Raw genomic sequence first — 16,079 nt, 5'->3', positions numbered from 1 at the left:
ACATCACGCCGCCGAGGCCGCATGTTAGGCCAGCGGCCATCTTTAATGCTGTTTTCCCATCACTGCTCTGAATAGCATAATGAACATTTTGAATAGCATAATGAACATTTTCCTCCTGCAGTCGCTAAATGCTGACAGGTGGGAGAAGAGTAGAAGATGGATTTCAGTGGTTTCAAGAGGAAAATGGAAAGGATTGGTTCCACTCCTCCTGTCCAATTGTAAAACAGAATGTGACAGAGTGGCCACATGGGCCTCCTGGAGCATGGGATGGGGTTGCCATCGAGACCTCTGATGCTATACCAGTGATTGGAGGGGTGTGGTAAAAACATGTCTCAACTATGGGGTTTTACCACCCCCAAACTGCAAATGTAAACAAGCGCTTACTGTCCTGAGCCTCTTATAAGTCTGCTTTCACACTGATGTGCACCAAAACTCCCATTTTCAGAAAGTGCACTAAATCCCCAGGATATAATAGAAGTCTATGGCTCAGTGCAGCTAACCTGCAGGAAAGCCACAGGTGATCTGCGCTGCACCTGCAGATCAAAGTGAAAGCAGCCCAATAGTTGTTACCCTTATTATAGGTGCTAATATGCCCATTGCAAAAGAGCAGTGTATGTGTTACATTGCTGTCTCTCTCCAGGCTGCTAGAAGAGTCTCAGGCGAAGTGCACTTGGTATCACTCCGCTTGGGACAAGAGCCGGAGCTACAGAGGAAACATCAGCTTATGTGGCTCCTTCTCCTTCTGTGGCTGCCTGCTTCTTCTGCTGCTGGCCTTGCACTTGGCTGCTCTGGGATGGCGGGGCGGTAAGCCCAGATCACAATTAACAGGTTGCTGACCCCGAGCGTTTCCTTGGTTTGAGGTTGAAGGCCACATCAGAGGGCCACAGGTTGAGCACCCCTTGTCTACAGCAACAATGGAGGAACAGTTCAACTGTTTTACCAACTGAGCTCTCCCCCTGCTAGTGGTTGATACCTCATACATACTGTAAGTGGTAACATTATCCAACAAAAGACTGGCCGGATGGTCAATGCTCATCTCATGTCTATGGCTAGTTTCAGCAAATGGTGTTTCTTGTCTGCCTGTCATACACACTATGTAAATGGATAGAAAATTGGCTAAAAGATCGTATTCAGAGAGTAGTGGTTAATGATTCATACTCTGCATGGTCTAGGGTTGTCAGTAGTGTACCCCAATGTCAGTGTTGGGACCCTTACTTTTTAATATATTTATAAACGATATAGGGTCTGAGATTGAAGATCTAATTTCAGTCTTTGCAGATGACACCAAGCTGTGCAGTGGAATAACGTCCTTACAGGATGTCTTCAATTTACAAGCCGACCTCAATGCACTCTTTAATTGGGCAACTATGTGGCAAATGAGGTTTAATGTTGTTTGGTTGAACTGGATGGACTTTTGTCTATTTTCAGCCAGACTAACTATGTAACATTAGTGTGACATCATGTTGGTATGTTACGTTGTGGGAGATGTAAATCAAAACAAGAACTAAAACGTAAGAACAGGTCATTCTCTGTGTGCAAAATTGGAATGACATCAGCTAGCTCAATGGTATGTATAACTATATATATACAGGGGCGGACTGACCATTTGGAAACTCGGGCACTGCCCAAGGTCCCGGGGTCAGTATGGGGCCCCATGAGATGCCCCTGGTACCTTTTTCATAGGCTTTTTTGGGTTTGGGCAATGACACAGGGGCCCCATGATCCCCTATTGCCCGGGGGCCCCATGAGTTGTCAGTCCGCCCCTGTATATATATATGTTGATGACTGCATACAGGTTTACTCATCACTTGCAATACTTTTTCTAAATCTCACCCATGCTTAGTAAGAGATCTGTCCATCCATGCCCCCCTCCCCTAATATGCAGCCTGTTTTATTTATAGATTGTAATAATTTGATGCCGTTTTCAAGCCAGTTATACACCTACCCCATCCCTGAGACTGACACAACCAACTCTGATTAAATCTGTTTGTGTGCAAAGACCATGTCTAATTCAATCTGCTGTCCTTAAATAGGGCCATTCATTATAGACTATAGGAAAAGGCAGGTCAGGCCACACTGCAAAAGGTCAGAGGAGGATTCTTCAATTTTGCATTTGTTGGCTGTTTGCCAGTTTTATTGTCCTGTTGTCAAATGAATATCCAAATATAACTGGGTAATCAGCAATTCTTAAACTATTGTTGAGCAAACTGAATGAGGTCAAATGTTATCTCTACCTGGTTACAAGGTAGAAAGTGAAATATCTATAAGTTAAGTAATCCAATTAGATATGGATTGGAAGGTCAGGATGACACATACCCTGTAAGTGCTAGTTTTTCTTGCAATCAGATAATTTGTATGGATGGCTCAAAGTTCTCTTTAATTCCAAAGGTTATTGGATAATTGAGTTGACAGCAGAACTCTTAGCTGTTTGGGGGAAGGGGAGAAGGCGATTGATCACAGGGAAAGGCTTGAAAGCCTTTCACTGAGTGAAGGGAGCTCAGAGGACCTCTTCTACTTTGTAACTATGAAAGTGTGTTTAACATCTTTGCAGTAAAGCACTATGGCAGCTCCTGAGGACTCATCAGACACCACAGTACGGAACAGGAAAGGTCATCAGACCAAGGACCAAACCTATACAGAACAAAATGGTAATTACTGATCATGTTTAGGTCTGTCTGATACATAGTTTTTTTTTAATGAATGCTTTGTTGTCAACAGTGCTTCAGTTTACAAATTTCCTGCACATAGGGGGGAAAAAATTATTATTTCTATGCATAGCTTGCAACAAAATATGACACAGTTACCAGCATATTTCCCAGGGAGATGGCTGCTCTTCTATTGTACATGGTGTTAGCTAGCTTAAAGAACTGATGTGCATTCCTATCATAAAATGTTTACATTTTTTTTTTGGAAAATCTCTGAACTTCCTGGAAAATTATTCACTTTTTCAGTAAGTAAAAGGATGAAGGGTAATTATGCAGGAGCTACTTTATTCCATTGCCACCTCATCCCTTTAAAACCGAACACATATTAATTACACAGGTTCTGTGGCTGATTAAGGTGGTAATTAAACTCACCCAGAGCCTTATCTGTATTAAATTGGCCTCAGAACCTGTGTAAATAATGTGTTTGGTTTTAAATGGATGAGGTGGCAACCCTAGCTGTCGATCGAAAAAAGTTTTCCAAGTTGTTCATTCTATTTAATGGATGACTTCTGCTGCACAGAAATGACCACAAATGGATTGAAAATTCACCAGTCCCTGTTGAGCTGGCTAAGTTTGTTTATGGCCACCTTTTACATTATTTCAGTGGAAAAGGGGAAAATGTATAGGTGTCAATCAGTTGAGAACCCCAAGTAATTTATTTTTTGTATCGCCGAGTAAACAGAGGACACGTTGTTTAAAATCCTTGCATAAGAATGCATGCTCAACTAACCAAATACTACTGACGCTGGTCTGATGCTTATTCTGGAAGATGCTACATTCAGGGTTTTGGCAGAGTAGTCCTCATGCCAGTTGATTGAATCTTATACTTCACTGGTGGAAGATGCATCACTAATAACAGCCAGTCAAACAATGGTTAGTGGGTAATACAGACTGTTTTTTTTTTTGTTTTTTTTTTTTAGAATGTGTACAGCAGGTATGCTTTTTTTTTTTTTTTTCTTTTTACATCCAAGAAAGTGATTAATGGTTTAATTAAACTGGTCTTCCTGCTGGGTTTTCTTTTCTCTCTCTCTTAATTTTAATTTACTAGCTATAATTGTAATGTTGTTCCATTCCCCCACACAGAAGCTTTTTTTTTTTTTTTTTTTTTTGCACTTAAGATTAAACTCTATTTGTATTATAAAGAACTATGCAGGCTGCCTTTGCTTATTTTTTTTTTTTTTCTTTATTTTTCTAAAAATGTCCTCTGAAGACCAATCCACCACACACCACTCTTCAGAGAACTAACACTAGTGTTCACTAACCCTTAGTGGAAGTTTGCTTTTTTTCAGACTCTTTATAGAATATCTGATGTTTTCATTGGCAAAGTCGTATTTATCCTACAGTAACCTAGCTAGCCCTGGTTTGTTATCAGTATCAGACAACTGGTAGCTACTGATAGATGACACGTAACAAAGCATCAATTAATGTTGACAGACTTCACCCACTGCAATAATGTCATAATATTCATTGATTTGGCAAGACTCTACAGCTTCCAGTATAAACTGATTGGGTTCCAACAATCCATATTTATTACACTATGGTGAAAAGTCATGTTCCCAGTCAATAGAACAGTTATCAACATTACCGAGTCACATTCATTTGAATAAAGAAAGTTATCCCTTTCTTCCCATCGGTCACTCTTCAGAGGGCGTTTGACAGGCGGTAACCTGGTCCACATCACCACCTTCCTTATATTAACGGGAACTGGCTATACCTTCCTGCTTTCTTACAGCCAGCTCCCTGATGACCTGGATCTGGTGGATCCATCCATCCTCCAGTGCAGCTTTGTAAGCTGATGCCTTCTGAGATATGTGACATAGGAGAGGGATTATATGTCATTCTTGCCTAGGCAAAATAGAGGCAGGGGGCTGGCTGGACTATAAATGAGAAAAAAAGATAAAGGAACCAAAAAAAAAAAAATCGGAAAAAGTCCAACACTCAAAAGGGTTTATTTGAATTGTAGGGGGAAAGAACTGGAAAGTCAATAGTAAGTAGAAGTATATATATATAGTAAGTAGCAGCACAGGAGTTTCACACTATAATCAATACTGGAAAGTGAAATTTTGCTGTAAATATCCGTATTAAAGATTTTAAAAAAATTCTACATTACTTTACTGAGCTAACTTCTCTGTAATGACGGGATGTCTGATATCAAGCAGGCAGCTGATTACTGCACAAATGTTCACAGCATGGCTGCCCAGTCCTTTTCTTGCTGCAGTTGCGGTGCTGTGGGAGGTCAATAGATTTTCTGTGACGGTCCTGTTAAAATGTTCCTGATGACGACCTACATCCTCATCTCTCATTTGAAAAAAGTTCTTTCAATGCATTCACTACCTGTAGCACAACCTGTGAATGGTAGCAAGAATGATGTAACTCATCTGAATCTCCCCATTTACAAACTGGCTACAAGCAGTGAAATCAATGAAAGAACTTTTCTCAATGGAGGATGCATGAAAAGTCCAGTACATACTAGAATGAGAAGGCTTTTGCTTGCTCATGCTCATCATAATCCCATGCAAGGGCTCACTGTAAAATGTTTATTACAAACCTATTAGCATGTCCATGGGAACACGTGTATGCTCGGTACTGGTGTTGGCGCCAATGACCTATTTAGGCTAGTTTGTGACCTGAACAGATTGCTGAGTGACCTTTAGCTAGTCCCTGATTTACCTGTCTCCTGACCTACTACATTTTCTTTCCCATGCATGATACGGCTTGCCTTTTACCTGACTTTTGATTCCTGTCTACCCATTGTGACTTCAGCTGTGTTTTGGATTCTGTGTCCTGCCTCCTGATTCCATACCTCACTGCCCGGCTTTGAACACGATTTAACTTGTATCCTGACTCTATCACTGCCTTACATTCCTGTACCTTGCTGTCTGGCTCTTGATGATCTGGCCTCTGGTCCTTATTTGGTGATCCACAGTTATCTGTATACTGCAAGCAACAGTTGGTGCTGCCCGCTACATCGCCCCTCATGCCACTTTTTGTCCTCATATCTCCTGCCACCACTACCAGAGGTGTTGGATAAGAAGTACAAGAGAAAGCCCTTGTTTGGTTTTGTGCGTGTTTTTTTTTTTTTTTTTTTTTTTTTTTTTTTTTGCTACACTAAATACATTAAGGGTGTGAATAATTTTCAGGAGAGCTGTATTTTCAATATACAGCTGAGCTCCAGGACATGGAAGCTTGACCCCATATTTTTTCCTGAACGAATAGTGGAGTCTTGGATCAGGCTTCCGTCAGGCAGTACGTCAACCAACCGTGTAAATTTAAACATGCTTGGGATAAACGTGGGTCTATTCTCAGGCAAACATTTTAACAAAAAAAGAAAAAAGCAGAAAGAATGGATCACATTTTTTTTTTTTTTCTGTTTATATGAATTTTGAGGCCCCATTTAAACAGGATCTACCCTGCATTATGTAATCTATTTGTGTAAAAACTACATTTCAGACCAAAAGGAGCCAATAATATGTGCTGCTGCTTTAGCATAACTGCCTATATGGGAGGAGGTGATGTGAATGACTCTGTGCCCATTGCACACAAATTTTGGTATGCATACATTCCTGTTCTGACTTCTGTTTTTGTTACTGCAGGTGGTGCCTCTGATCACATGGACAATCTTATTGAATGGAGAAGACACATGGAGGTAAGTGGTTGGCTAAATGTATGTAGCGTTACCCTCGAAGGAGCTGCTTGGTGATTTGGGTCCTCTGTTCTTTAACCTGACTAAATGAATAACCTCAGTACCTCTGGCACACCTGATTGAATGAAAACTGGTGCAAACCCTTATAAGAACACCAGTGTAAATACCTTTTAACCTGACTGGGAGTTAGTACCAGGAAATAGATACAAGACCTTTTTAGTGGTAAATGAGCTCAATGTATTGTATAGGTACAGGTTAGAGCAGCAATGGGCAAACTACGGCCAGCGGGCCGTATACGGCCCGGCGGACCTTTTAATCCGGCCCGCGGAGCTAGGCTCCCGCTAGGCTCCTCTCACAGTCTGCCCTGAAGACCGGTGTAGCATGAAAATCTGTCTCCTATGAGGATCTGTCCCCCTCAACGTATCTGCGCATGTGCCGGAGATCGCCGATCGGCTGCTAATGCCTGAAACTGGCACATGCGCAGATACGTCGAGGGGGACAGCTCCTCATAGGAGACAGATTTTCATGCTACACCGGAACGGCGCGGGAACACGGCGAGAGGAACGCGCGGAGCAAAGGTAAGTGAATTGACACGGGGGACTTGGGGACTTAATAGGGGGGATGAATTAATACGGGGAATGAATTACTATAGGGGGGTGAATTACTATATGGGGGATGAATTACTATGGGGGATGAATTACTATATGGGGGATGAATTACTATATGGGGGATGAATTACTATATGGGGGATGAATTACTATATGGGGGATGATCTACTATATGGGGGATGATCTACTATATGGGGGATGATCTACTATATGGGGGATGAATTACTATGGGGGATTAATTACTATGCTTACTATGGGGGAATATTACTATACTTACTATGGATGACACATACACATCATTCATCTACTCTTGGTCCGGCCCCCGGGTCCAATATATGAACCCATTGCGGCCCTCAAGCCAAAAAGTTTGCCCACCCCTGGGTTAGAGTGTATAGCGCTACCCCTGTAGGGGCAACTTGATATTGCTTGTCCGCAATGGTTGCCTTGACCTATCCTCCTGACACTCTGGGGTCAGACATATTTCAACAGTAAGAAATAATAATGCAAGACACACAATTCTTTAGTAACACCTCTATATTAGTCTATTAGTCCCGTTCAAAAGAGTAGGCCACGAAATGAAGGTTTAAGAGGTATATCCCCAGTTAATGCATAAAAGCAAAACACTGATAAAATGGAAATAACCAAATAGCAATGGTTAACAGATTATATGGCCACAAATTGTACATTCTAACTACGTAACTGCAATACAAGCATCTGGGGGGGAAGAAAAGGCTTGTTTACTTATTAGCTTCCTCTGTGCATTACACCCTGGCGTAAATGGATATTGACACCCTAATTTGAATAACCATGGCTTAGATGAAAAGTGTTCTCTTTTAACTAGAATTAGAAACTTTAGTCCTGTGATTAAAGTTCCTGATGTGATAGTAGCCGTTGTCTTCTGCTAGCAATGGTGGGGCCCATATACAGTAGTGAGTAATAGTAATTCAATGAAGATAAGACTGTGGAAAATGCTAAAAGCAAAGATCTCCTGGTACTGAAGTATAAAGGTGTCTGCATGCAGTGTCTCTAGAGTGTTGTCAGAGGTTGGGCATCCACCTGCGATCCCAGTGTGTCGCTGCTGCGCTGAACTGGTATGCAGTGTCCCACAGTAGTAACCAGCAATCTATATATCTGGAGGAGAACTGCTCTCCCCCTATTCTCAGCTCTGAATCCCAGGCCAAGAGAGCTAGTCAATCCTTTGCTGTAGAATATATAAGCTTTCACAGTGCCCCTCTGTATTCAGCTCTCTGGTAGTTGCAGTCCGATCAGCACTCAAAAACACAGCATGTACTGGCTATAGGACTACAAATCCCTGGATTCTCATCTGTACAAGAGCTGTATCCACTCTGCTAACAGGAAGTGATGAAGCAGTCCCAGTACTGGGCACTAGGGGGGAAAAAGGATTTCCCATAGCCCTATAGCAGACATACTGCTACAGGGCGGCAGGGGTGAGCAAAATCGTGTATGTATATGTGATTTTGTATTTAGGGGGCACGCACAAGCTGCGCACGTACCCTACCTGCGCCGCTATTCGCGACCTTTGCTGTCAATCATCAGATCCTGGCCGGTGATCACTCGTCGGCATCCAGTGATCAAGGAGCATTACCGATGAAGGGAGAGTACTGTAAGTAAACAATACAGTTCTCTCCCCTGTCAGCTCCTGCACACTAATGTGCATGGATTTGCATAGCAGAGCCATGCAAAGCAGTGTGCTTGCAGTGAAGCACACACACAGCTTACAGTAAAACAGCACACCGTTAAAACCTTTGATCGCCCCACATGTTAACCCCTTCCTGCCCAGTGCCATTAGTACAGTGCCAGTGCTTTTTATTAGCACTGATCACTCTATTGGTGTCATTGGGGATATCAGTGACACCAAGTTAGTTCTCCCCCAGTGTCAGAATGCCCACCTCAGTACCGCTATAAGTTGCTGATCACCACCATTACTAGTAAAAATAAAAGCTACAAAAAAAAAAAACCCATTGTATATATACCGCCATTTGTAAATGCTGTACCTTTCACGTAAACCAACTAATTTACACGTATTGGGATTTTTTTTAGCAAAGACCTGTAGCAGAATACATTTTGTCGAAATGACAAAATCTTTTTTTTTTTTTTATTTCTGGACATATTTAATGGAAAAAAGTCAAAAATATTGTGGTTTTTGGTTTTTTTTTTCTTTTTTTTTTTGTTTTAGCGCAAAAAATAAATGCACAGGCGATCAAATACCACCGAAAGAAAGCTATTCATGGGAAAAAAAGGACATAAATTTAATTTTGGTGCAGCGTTGCATGGCTGCTCAATTGTCAGTTAAAGTAACACAAAAAAATGGCTTGGTCAGGAAGGGGGGTAAATCCTCTGGAGGAGGGCAAGTGGTTAATTGTAGTCCCACTTGTAAGTGTCCTTACATGGCATTATGATATAGCCGGCACCTGGCTACAAGTGAATGGTGGTTTGAGCATAAATGAGCATACAGAAGGTAGGTTCAGGCAGTCTTCTAGCCAACATAGTCACTACAGTAATGTAACTTATAATCAAGTTCTGTACAACTCGACTGGAATCCAACACATAAATAAGAAAAGTCAGCAATAAACAGTGCTATAAGCATTAACTGCAATGTGAATAATACTATAACTAGTCTAGAGTGCACTCTGAGAGAATGGCTAGTATATGGTGCAAGAGGTACCTCTTAGCATAAGCAATAGGTAAAGTTCTCTTAGTAGCTGTAAAGGAGCAGTCTTTAGTCTTAAATCTTCAGCCACCTAGCGTTGGGACCAGGGGCGGACTGACAACTCATGGGGCCCCCAGGCAATAGGGGATCATGGGGCCCCTGTATCCTTGCCCACACTCAAAACAGCCTATAAAAAGGTACCAGGGGCATTTCATGGGGCCCCTACAGCCCCCGGGCCCTCAGGCAGTGCCCGAGTGCTCAAATGGTCAGTCCGCCCCTGGTTGGGACCCATTTATACCATTGATGCACACCAGAAACGTCCCAGTCAAGCCTGTAGGCAGCAATAAGACTACTAGATGGCTGTATGCTCCATTCCAACAGGGCTCAACCAGCAGATCGTAAATCCTCACTGCAGCAGCTCGCCAGTCCCAGCGATATTGCAGCTCACCATCTGGTCACACACCATTCTCTGCTGGGCATCCAAGTGACTCTGGCTGTGTGCACCCCGAACTCTGCACTCTGGATCCTGCCCAGGCCGCTGATATGCAGCAGTGATGGTGCACACTGGACCACGATGTGCACTCTCTAGTCTCCCTTACGGCAAGAAGAAGGTCTGTTCTGTACAGCTTAAGAAAATGCAGCTCTTTCCCCTCCTCCTGGCCATCTCCCTCTGGGAAATGCAGTTCAAAAGTTCTTGATTATAATAGTCTCTCTCCTCTAGACTACTGTTCCTACAGTGCAGTCTGCCTGACTATTTTTTTTTTTTAACTTTTCCTGCTCAGCAGTTTCCTCCACTTGCTGATATTAACTGTTTCCAGAAGTATTGGGATACCCTCCAAATCATTGGATTCAGGTGTTCCAATCACCTCCATGGCTACAGGTATATACAATCAAGCACCTAGGCATGCAGACTGCTTCTACAAACATTTGTGAAAGAATGGGTTGCTCTCAGGAGCTCAGTGAGATACCATGATAGGTTGCCACCTGTGCAATAAGTCCATATGTAAATTTCCTTGCTACTAAATATTCCACAGTCAATTGTTAGTGGTATTATAACAAAGTGGAAGCAAATAGGAGGAACAGCAACTCGGCCACAAAGTGGTAGGCCACCTAAATGACAGAGCGGGCACAGCGCATGCTGAAGTGCGCAAAAGTCACCAACTGTCTGCAGAGTCAATAGCTAAAGACCTCCAAACCTGGCTTTGTGTTTGTGTAAATTTGTTACACATGGATCGGGTCAGTTTATTCTCCATAATGTGGGGTGGGGGGGATATAAAAAGGGGAAATCATAAACCATTGTTGGTTTTTACATTTAGTCATGGGGCCTGGTTACACCACACTGCTGCTGTAATGCACACAATTTTGTATATTGAGTATTTTGTGCAAAGCACTGTATTGGACACCTTGTCAAGCACAAATATGTGCATTGCAGTGCAGTGCACCACAACATCACGTTTCCCACTCCAAGGCACATCAGAAAGGCGTTTCTGAAAGACACCAGTTCCGTTTGTAGTGCTTCCACCCCCCCCCCCCCTTTTGCTTTGCCAGTCACAAAGCATGGCCAGCATCATCACTGGCTGTGTTTTTGGAATGTCAAAGCACAGAGATGGGGGTGCAGAGGCACAACACTGGAACTGGTGTCCATCATAAACCCTTTCTGGTGAGGCTTGCAGCCAGAAGCACAGCTCCTCCTGTATTTTATAGCAGTTGCTTATGTAGCCCTACCCCTGAATCAGCCATTGATATTTGGGTCCTCAGCTCCTTTCCTAGCCCTAGACCAGGGGTAGGCAACCTGCGGCTCTCTCGCTGTTGTGGAACTACATTTCCCATGAGGCATTGTAACATTACAAAACTGACAGTTACAGCTATGACTTGCAGAGGCATGATGGAACTTGTAGTCCTGCTACAGCTGGAGAGCCGCAGGTTGCCTACCCCTGCCCTAGACAGAACCTCACTCCTGCTGACATCAGCAGTTGGGGCCTCCCAGCAGTCACGCAAAAATGATAAACATCAGCTGTGATATAGTGAACACGTTGCATTGGTAGAAATGGCATGGTAAAGCAATAGAGCAGTTCAGGGAATGACAGTTGAACACAATGAGACAACTCAATAACAAAACCATGCAGTTAGCTTAGGTACCCTTTAGAATTTGGCTTATTGTTCTGCAGGAATGAGATCGTAAACAGTAGCTCTCTGACTGGGAGACCAGGCCCTAAGTGAAATTTTAAAAGGAAGGAAACAAAAGAAACCGGCTAGCTCACTTGAGGGTTCTCAGTCTGGAAACCCTAGGCTAAGGAATAAAAGACTGCTAAATCTCCTGCATACCAGTGTTGCTACTAGAAAAACCTTTAATGTCTAAAATAGTCCTACGATATAGATCTCTGCCGGCTTAGTTGGGGCTCTTTATGTTGGCACGCAAAGCAGGGAGGCGTTGCTTCAAGATGTGGAGTCAGTTGGGACAGTTATGAGATGATGTTATTGTGATAGTTCACTTTAAGAGATAAGGTTACTGGGGCAGCCCACTTTAAGATATGAAGTTGGTGAAGAACTACCATGAGGAAATTTGCAGTTTAGCTAGTAGCAACGTCCCTTTTAAGTTGCCTAGACCAAAGTAAATGCAGTTGCGGTGAGGAATCTGTTAGGCATGGAGCAAAGGGGTAGTACAATTCAGCAATCTGGAAGCAATAACCAAAGTAGTGAAAGAGGCAGCAGCTTAAAGCAGTAGATGGCAAAGGAATGTTTGATAAGGGTCAAAATGCAGAAGTGTTCTTTGCCTAGAAAGGTTAGTGTTAAGAACTGGTGGAAACTTTGTAGCCAAGAAACTTGGGTCAGTGTCCCTCTCACTCAGTCCCTCTGTGGTGATCCTGAGAAGTGTAGGTGGTCCTGCGGTGGGGGGTGCCCATTAAATGAAGTTGCAGTTGAGACACATGCACTCCTGCAGCTGTAGGGTCCCCTCCAAACAGCCACCACAGCTCAGTGTTCACCACAACGGTCTCGTCCTCCATTCCCTAGGAACTCTGTATAGCTCAGCCTCGCCTGGCCTGGTCCAGAACGGCATGGCTCAGCACACATCTCACACACACTCCTTGCTGCTGGAATGTCTCTCACCAACTCCCTTGTGTCTTTCCCGGCTTTTTTTTTTATAGTATCCCATCCCTTGGCTGTTGCTTATGGGTTTTGTAGTTTGACTCAGGTTTACTGTGTGAAAAGTCCTGCTTCCGGCCTGCAACTCCCAGAATGCTTTGGATACTTGTACTAGGGCTATGGCAAAGTGAAAGTGCTGAATGCTGCCATCTTGTGGATAGCTCTGCATTCTCGGTAACAATGCATAGTATTACAAACAAGTAAGCACTTACCTATTATTAACCTGTTGGAGGAACAGAGCTCTGGAAGTTTTGCCAGCAAAGTCCTCCTCATTGCCTACTGTCTATCTGAAGCTGATCTTTCACTATTATTTTTGTTATTATTTTTAAAGATTTATATAGTTCCATCAGTTTGTGCAGAGCTTTACAAAATAAGGGGAGACAGTTAAAATACAATTCAAGTGGGATCAAAGGGCCCTGCTCATGAGGTTACAGATGTAAAATGCCTTGTTCTGCACTGTGTACCGGTGTAGGGGCAGGGCTTTCACCTGCTCATGTCAGGGCCTCCAGCAAGAACAGTAGTGAGCAGTACAGCACTGAGATCACTAACTCTCACTCCAAATCTCCTGAGACAATCAGGAAACAGTACCCTGGATCTCACACAGCAGAAATACAACCATGACGTTGTGAGCACAGGAGTGCCTAGGCACACCTACATACCAGAAAGGGCAGAAAGGTACATTTTGCAGGATAATGCTTAGGCACAATTAACGTTTCTAATTTTTTCCTATAACCTCTTCAAAAAAAGCTTTCTGCATTCAAATCCACTTTAAAGGGTTTAAAATGAAGGTGCTCTGAGTTGGCCTTTAAAAGGATCTGAGACTTCTGTTTTCTAGGGTGTGAAGGCAGAGATTCTGGAGGATGTAAACAATCATTTAAGGATCCTTCTTGATAAAGCCATGACAGAGGCTGTGCAATCATACAGAAATGGAGATACAATTGCAACATCTGTAATAAAACGGTGAGATGAATGGCTATGATAATGTGTTAAAGTAGATATACAGTCACCGCATATAACAATACAATTCATGGCTATTTTTGACAATTCAATATAAGCTTGGAAATATCATCTTCTTTCATGCTGCGTTCTGCCTGTCTGCTGGCCATCTCTTTCTACATTTTCCTGGACTCCCTGTATGCTTTGCAGCTTTCCCTCTGCTGTTTACTTTTCATTTCTAAGGGCTACATATCCCACAGTACCTTACTGCCTTCAAGTATTGATTCCTATACTGACGCTCCTCCTGAAACTCCTCCTGTCAGCACCTCTGTAGTTCAGAAGGCAGGCTCTGTAAAATGTGTGACACAGCAGTGCCTACTCATAGGGCATAGTGAATACGGGTTACAGAATACAAGGAAGTAAATGTGTGCTATTCCTCAAGCACATCTTCCAATGTCATGATAGTTCTTATCATTAAAAGTAGAACATGTCTGACATCGAAATAACTGAAAAACAGAGGAAGTATCGATAGCTACAGTCTGGGAAAGTCACAAGGTATTCATAAGAGGAATCTTGATTGCGGCAGGAGCAAGGAAGAAAAAGGAAAGAAGAGAGAGGGTCAGTGGGCTCTTAAAAGAAATATTGGACTTGGAGCAGATCCATAAGAAGAAAATAACAAAAGATACGAGACAGAAGTTAATGGATAAAAAAGATGAACTAGAGAGGTTGATGGATGAGGAGAAGAGAAGAGTATACAACAGAGTTTTGAACGAGAGATATAGATGGGGAGACAGACCAGGAAGATATCTAATGAGAGCTCTGAATAAAAAGAAAAATAGGAACTATATAGAAAAGATAAAAAGTTCAGAGGGGGAGTTGGTCCACTCAAATAAAGAGATTATTAAAGTGTTTACGGAGTATTACAAAAAGTTATATAATATTAGCCCCCAAGGCCATCTAAAAGAAGCCCAAGAGGGAATTAATGAAAAAAAGATGACATACTTAAAAAATGCGGGATTACCAAAACTAAGTGAAGCACAGTTGAACTCTTTAGATGCAGAAATTTCCCAGGAAGAAATTAAAATAGCATTAAGAAGCACAGGAGGGGGAAAAAGTCCAGGCCCGGATGGCTATACAGTTAAGTACTATAAGACATTTAGTGAAGTACTGTTACCCAAGCTGGAGAAATATATGAATGCTCTGGGAGGTGGGATGGAAGTGAGGAGAGAATCCCTACAGGCTCATGTAGTACTTATTCACAAGGAGGGGAAAGACCCATCTCAGTGCTCCAGCTATAGACCTATCTCATTATTGAACACAGACACTAAACTGTATGCAAAGGTGTTAGCAAACAGGTTGAGAGATCTGATGCCTGAATGGATCCATGGAGACCAGGTGGGCTTTGTACCGGGGAGAGAAGGTAGAGATAACGGCTTGAGAACCCTGATGCTTATTCAGAAAAGTAAAAGAGGGAAAGTCCCGGTGGTGCTCTTGTCAATTGATGCAGAGAAGGCATTTGATAGAGTGGACTGGGGCTTTATGATGGACAACTTAAAAGTGCTGGGGATAGGTGATAGAATGCGAGAGTGGATAAGTAAATTATATAGGGAGCCTACTGCAATCATCACGGTAAATGGGGAGAGATCAGAACCCATTGGAATGTCTAATGGTACAAGACAGGGCTGTCCTCTGTCCCCTCTGCTATATGTATTGTCACTCGAACCTCTGTTGTCAATAATAAGAAATAGTGGATCGGTAAAGGGAATTCAGATAGAATCCATAGAACATAGAGTAGCGGCTTTTGCGGACGACCTATTGTTCTACGTGGGGAATCCCCGAATAACTCTCCCAAATATAATGAAGATTCTGAAGGAGTACGGTGAACTATCAAATTTAAAAATTAATCCAACGAAAACAGAGATCCTGAATATTAATATATTAAAGGAAGAAAAAGAAAAACTACAAAAAGAATTCCCCTTTATATGGAGAGAAAAAGAGATAAAATACCTAGGAATAAAACTCACTGCCTCATCTAAGCATTTGTATAGATTAAACTATATCTCTTTGATAAATGAGATCAGGGAAGATTTAAAAAGACTAGAAGGAGGAAATCCATCCTGGATAGGACGTATAAACTTAGTCAAAATGGTAATTATGCCTAAAATACTGTATAGATTTCAAATGGTACCAATTAAAATTCCAGAAGCCTTCTTTAAGATAATGAAAAAATTGTTAACAAGATACATATGGAAGAATAAAAAACCTAGAATAGCATATGAAACATTGAGTAGGACTAAAGAGAAAGGGGGATTGGGTCTACCAGATGTCAAGAGATACTATAAAGCAGTGGTTTTAGCAAGAATATATGACTG

General features: G+C 42.3%; 1 protein-coding gene across 1 annotated transcript in view; it reads left to right on the top strand.

The window, feature by feature from the left end:
- Nucleotides 1-2,461: 2,461 nt before the first annotated feature.
- Nucleotides 2,462-16,079, top strand: part of LOC149450831 (sterol O-acyltransferase 2-like) — a 64,706-nt gene continuing 51,088 nt past the window's right edge. The window contains exons 1-3 of the mRNA XM_089691471.1: nt 2,462-2,648; nt 6,299-6,351; nt 13,607-13,731. Coding sequence (XP_089547597.1) covers nt 2,561-2,648; nt 6,299-6,351; nt 13,607-13,731 — 266 coding nt within the window. The 5' untranslated portion in view covers nt 2,462-2,560. The remainder of the gene's footprint in view (nt 2,649-6,298; nt 6,352-13,606; nt 13,732-16,079) is intronic.

The sequence above is a fragment of the Staurois parvus genome, unplaced genomic scaffold, assembly GCF_062004578.1.
Source record: "Staurois parvus isolate SC_StPar_1 unplaced genomic scaffold, SC_StPar_1.0 ptg000562l, whole genome shotgun sequence".
Taxonomy (NCBI): domain Eukaryota; kingdom Metazoa; phylum Chordata; class Amphibia; order Anura; family Ranidae; genus Staurois; species Staurois parvus.
The sequence above is the reverse complement of the archived record's forward strand: the minus strand, read 5'-3'. Positions and strand labels throughout refer to the sequence as shown.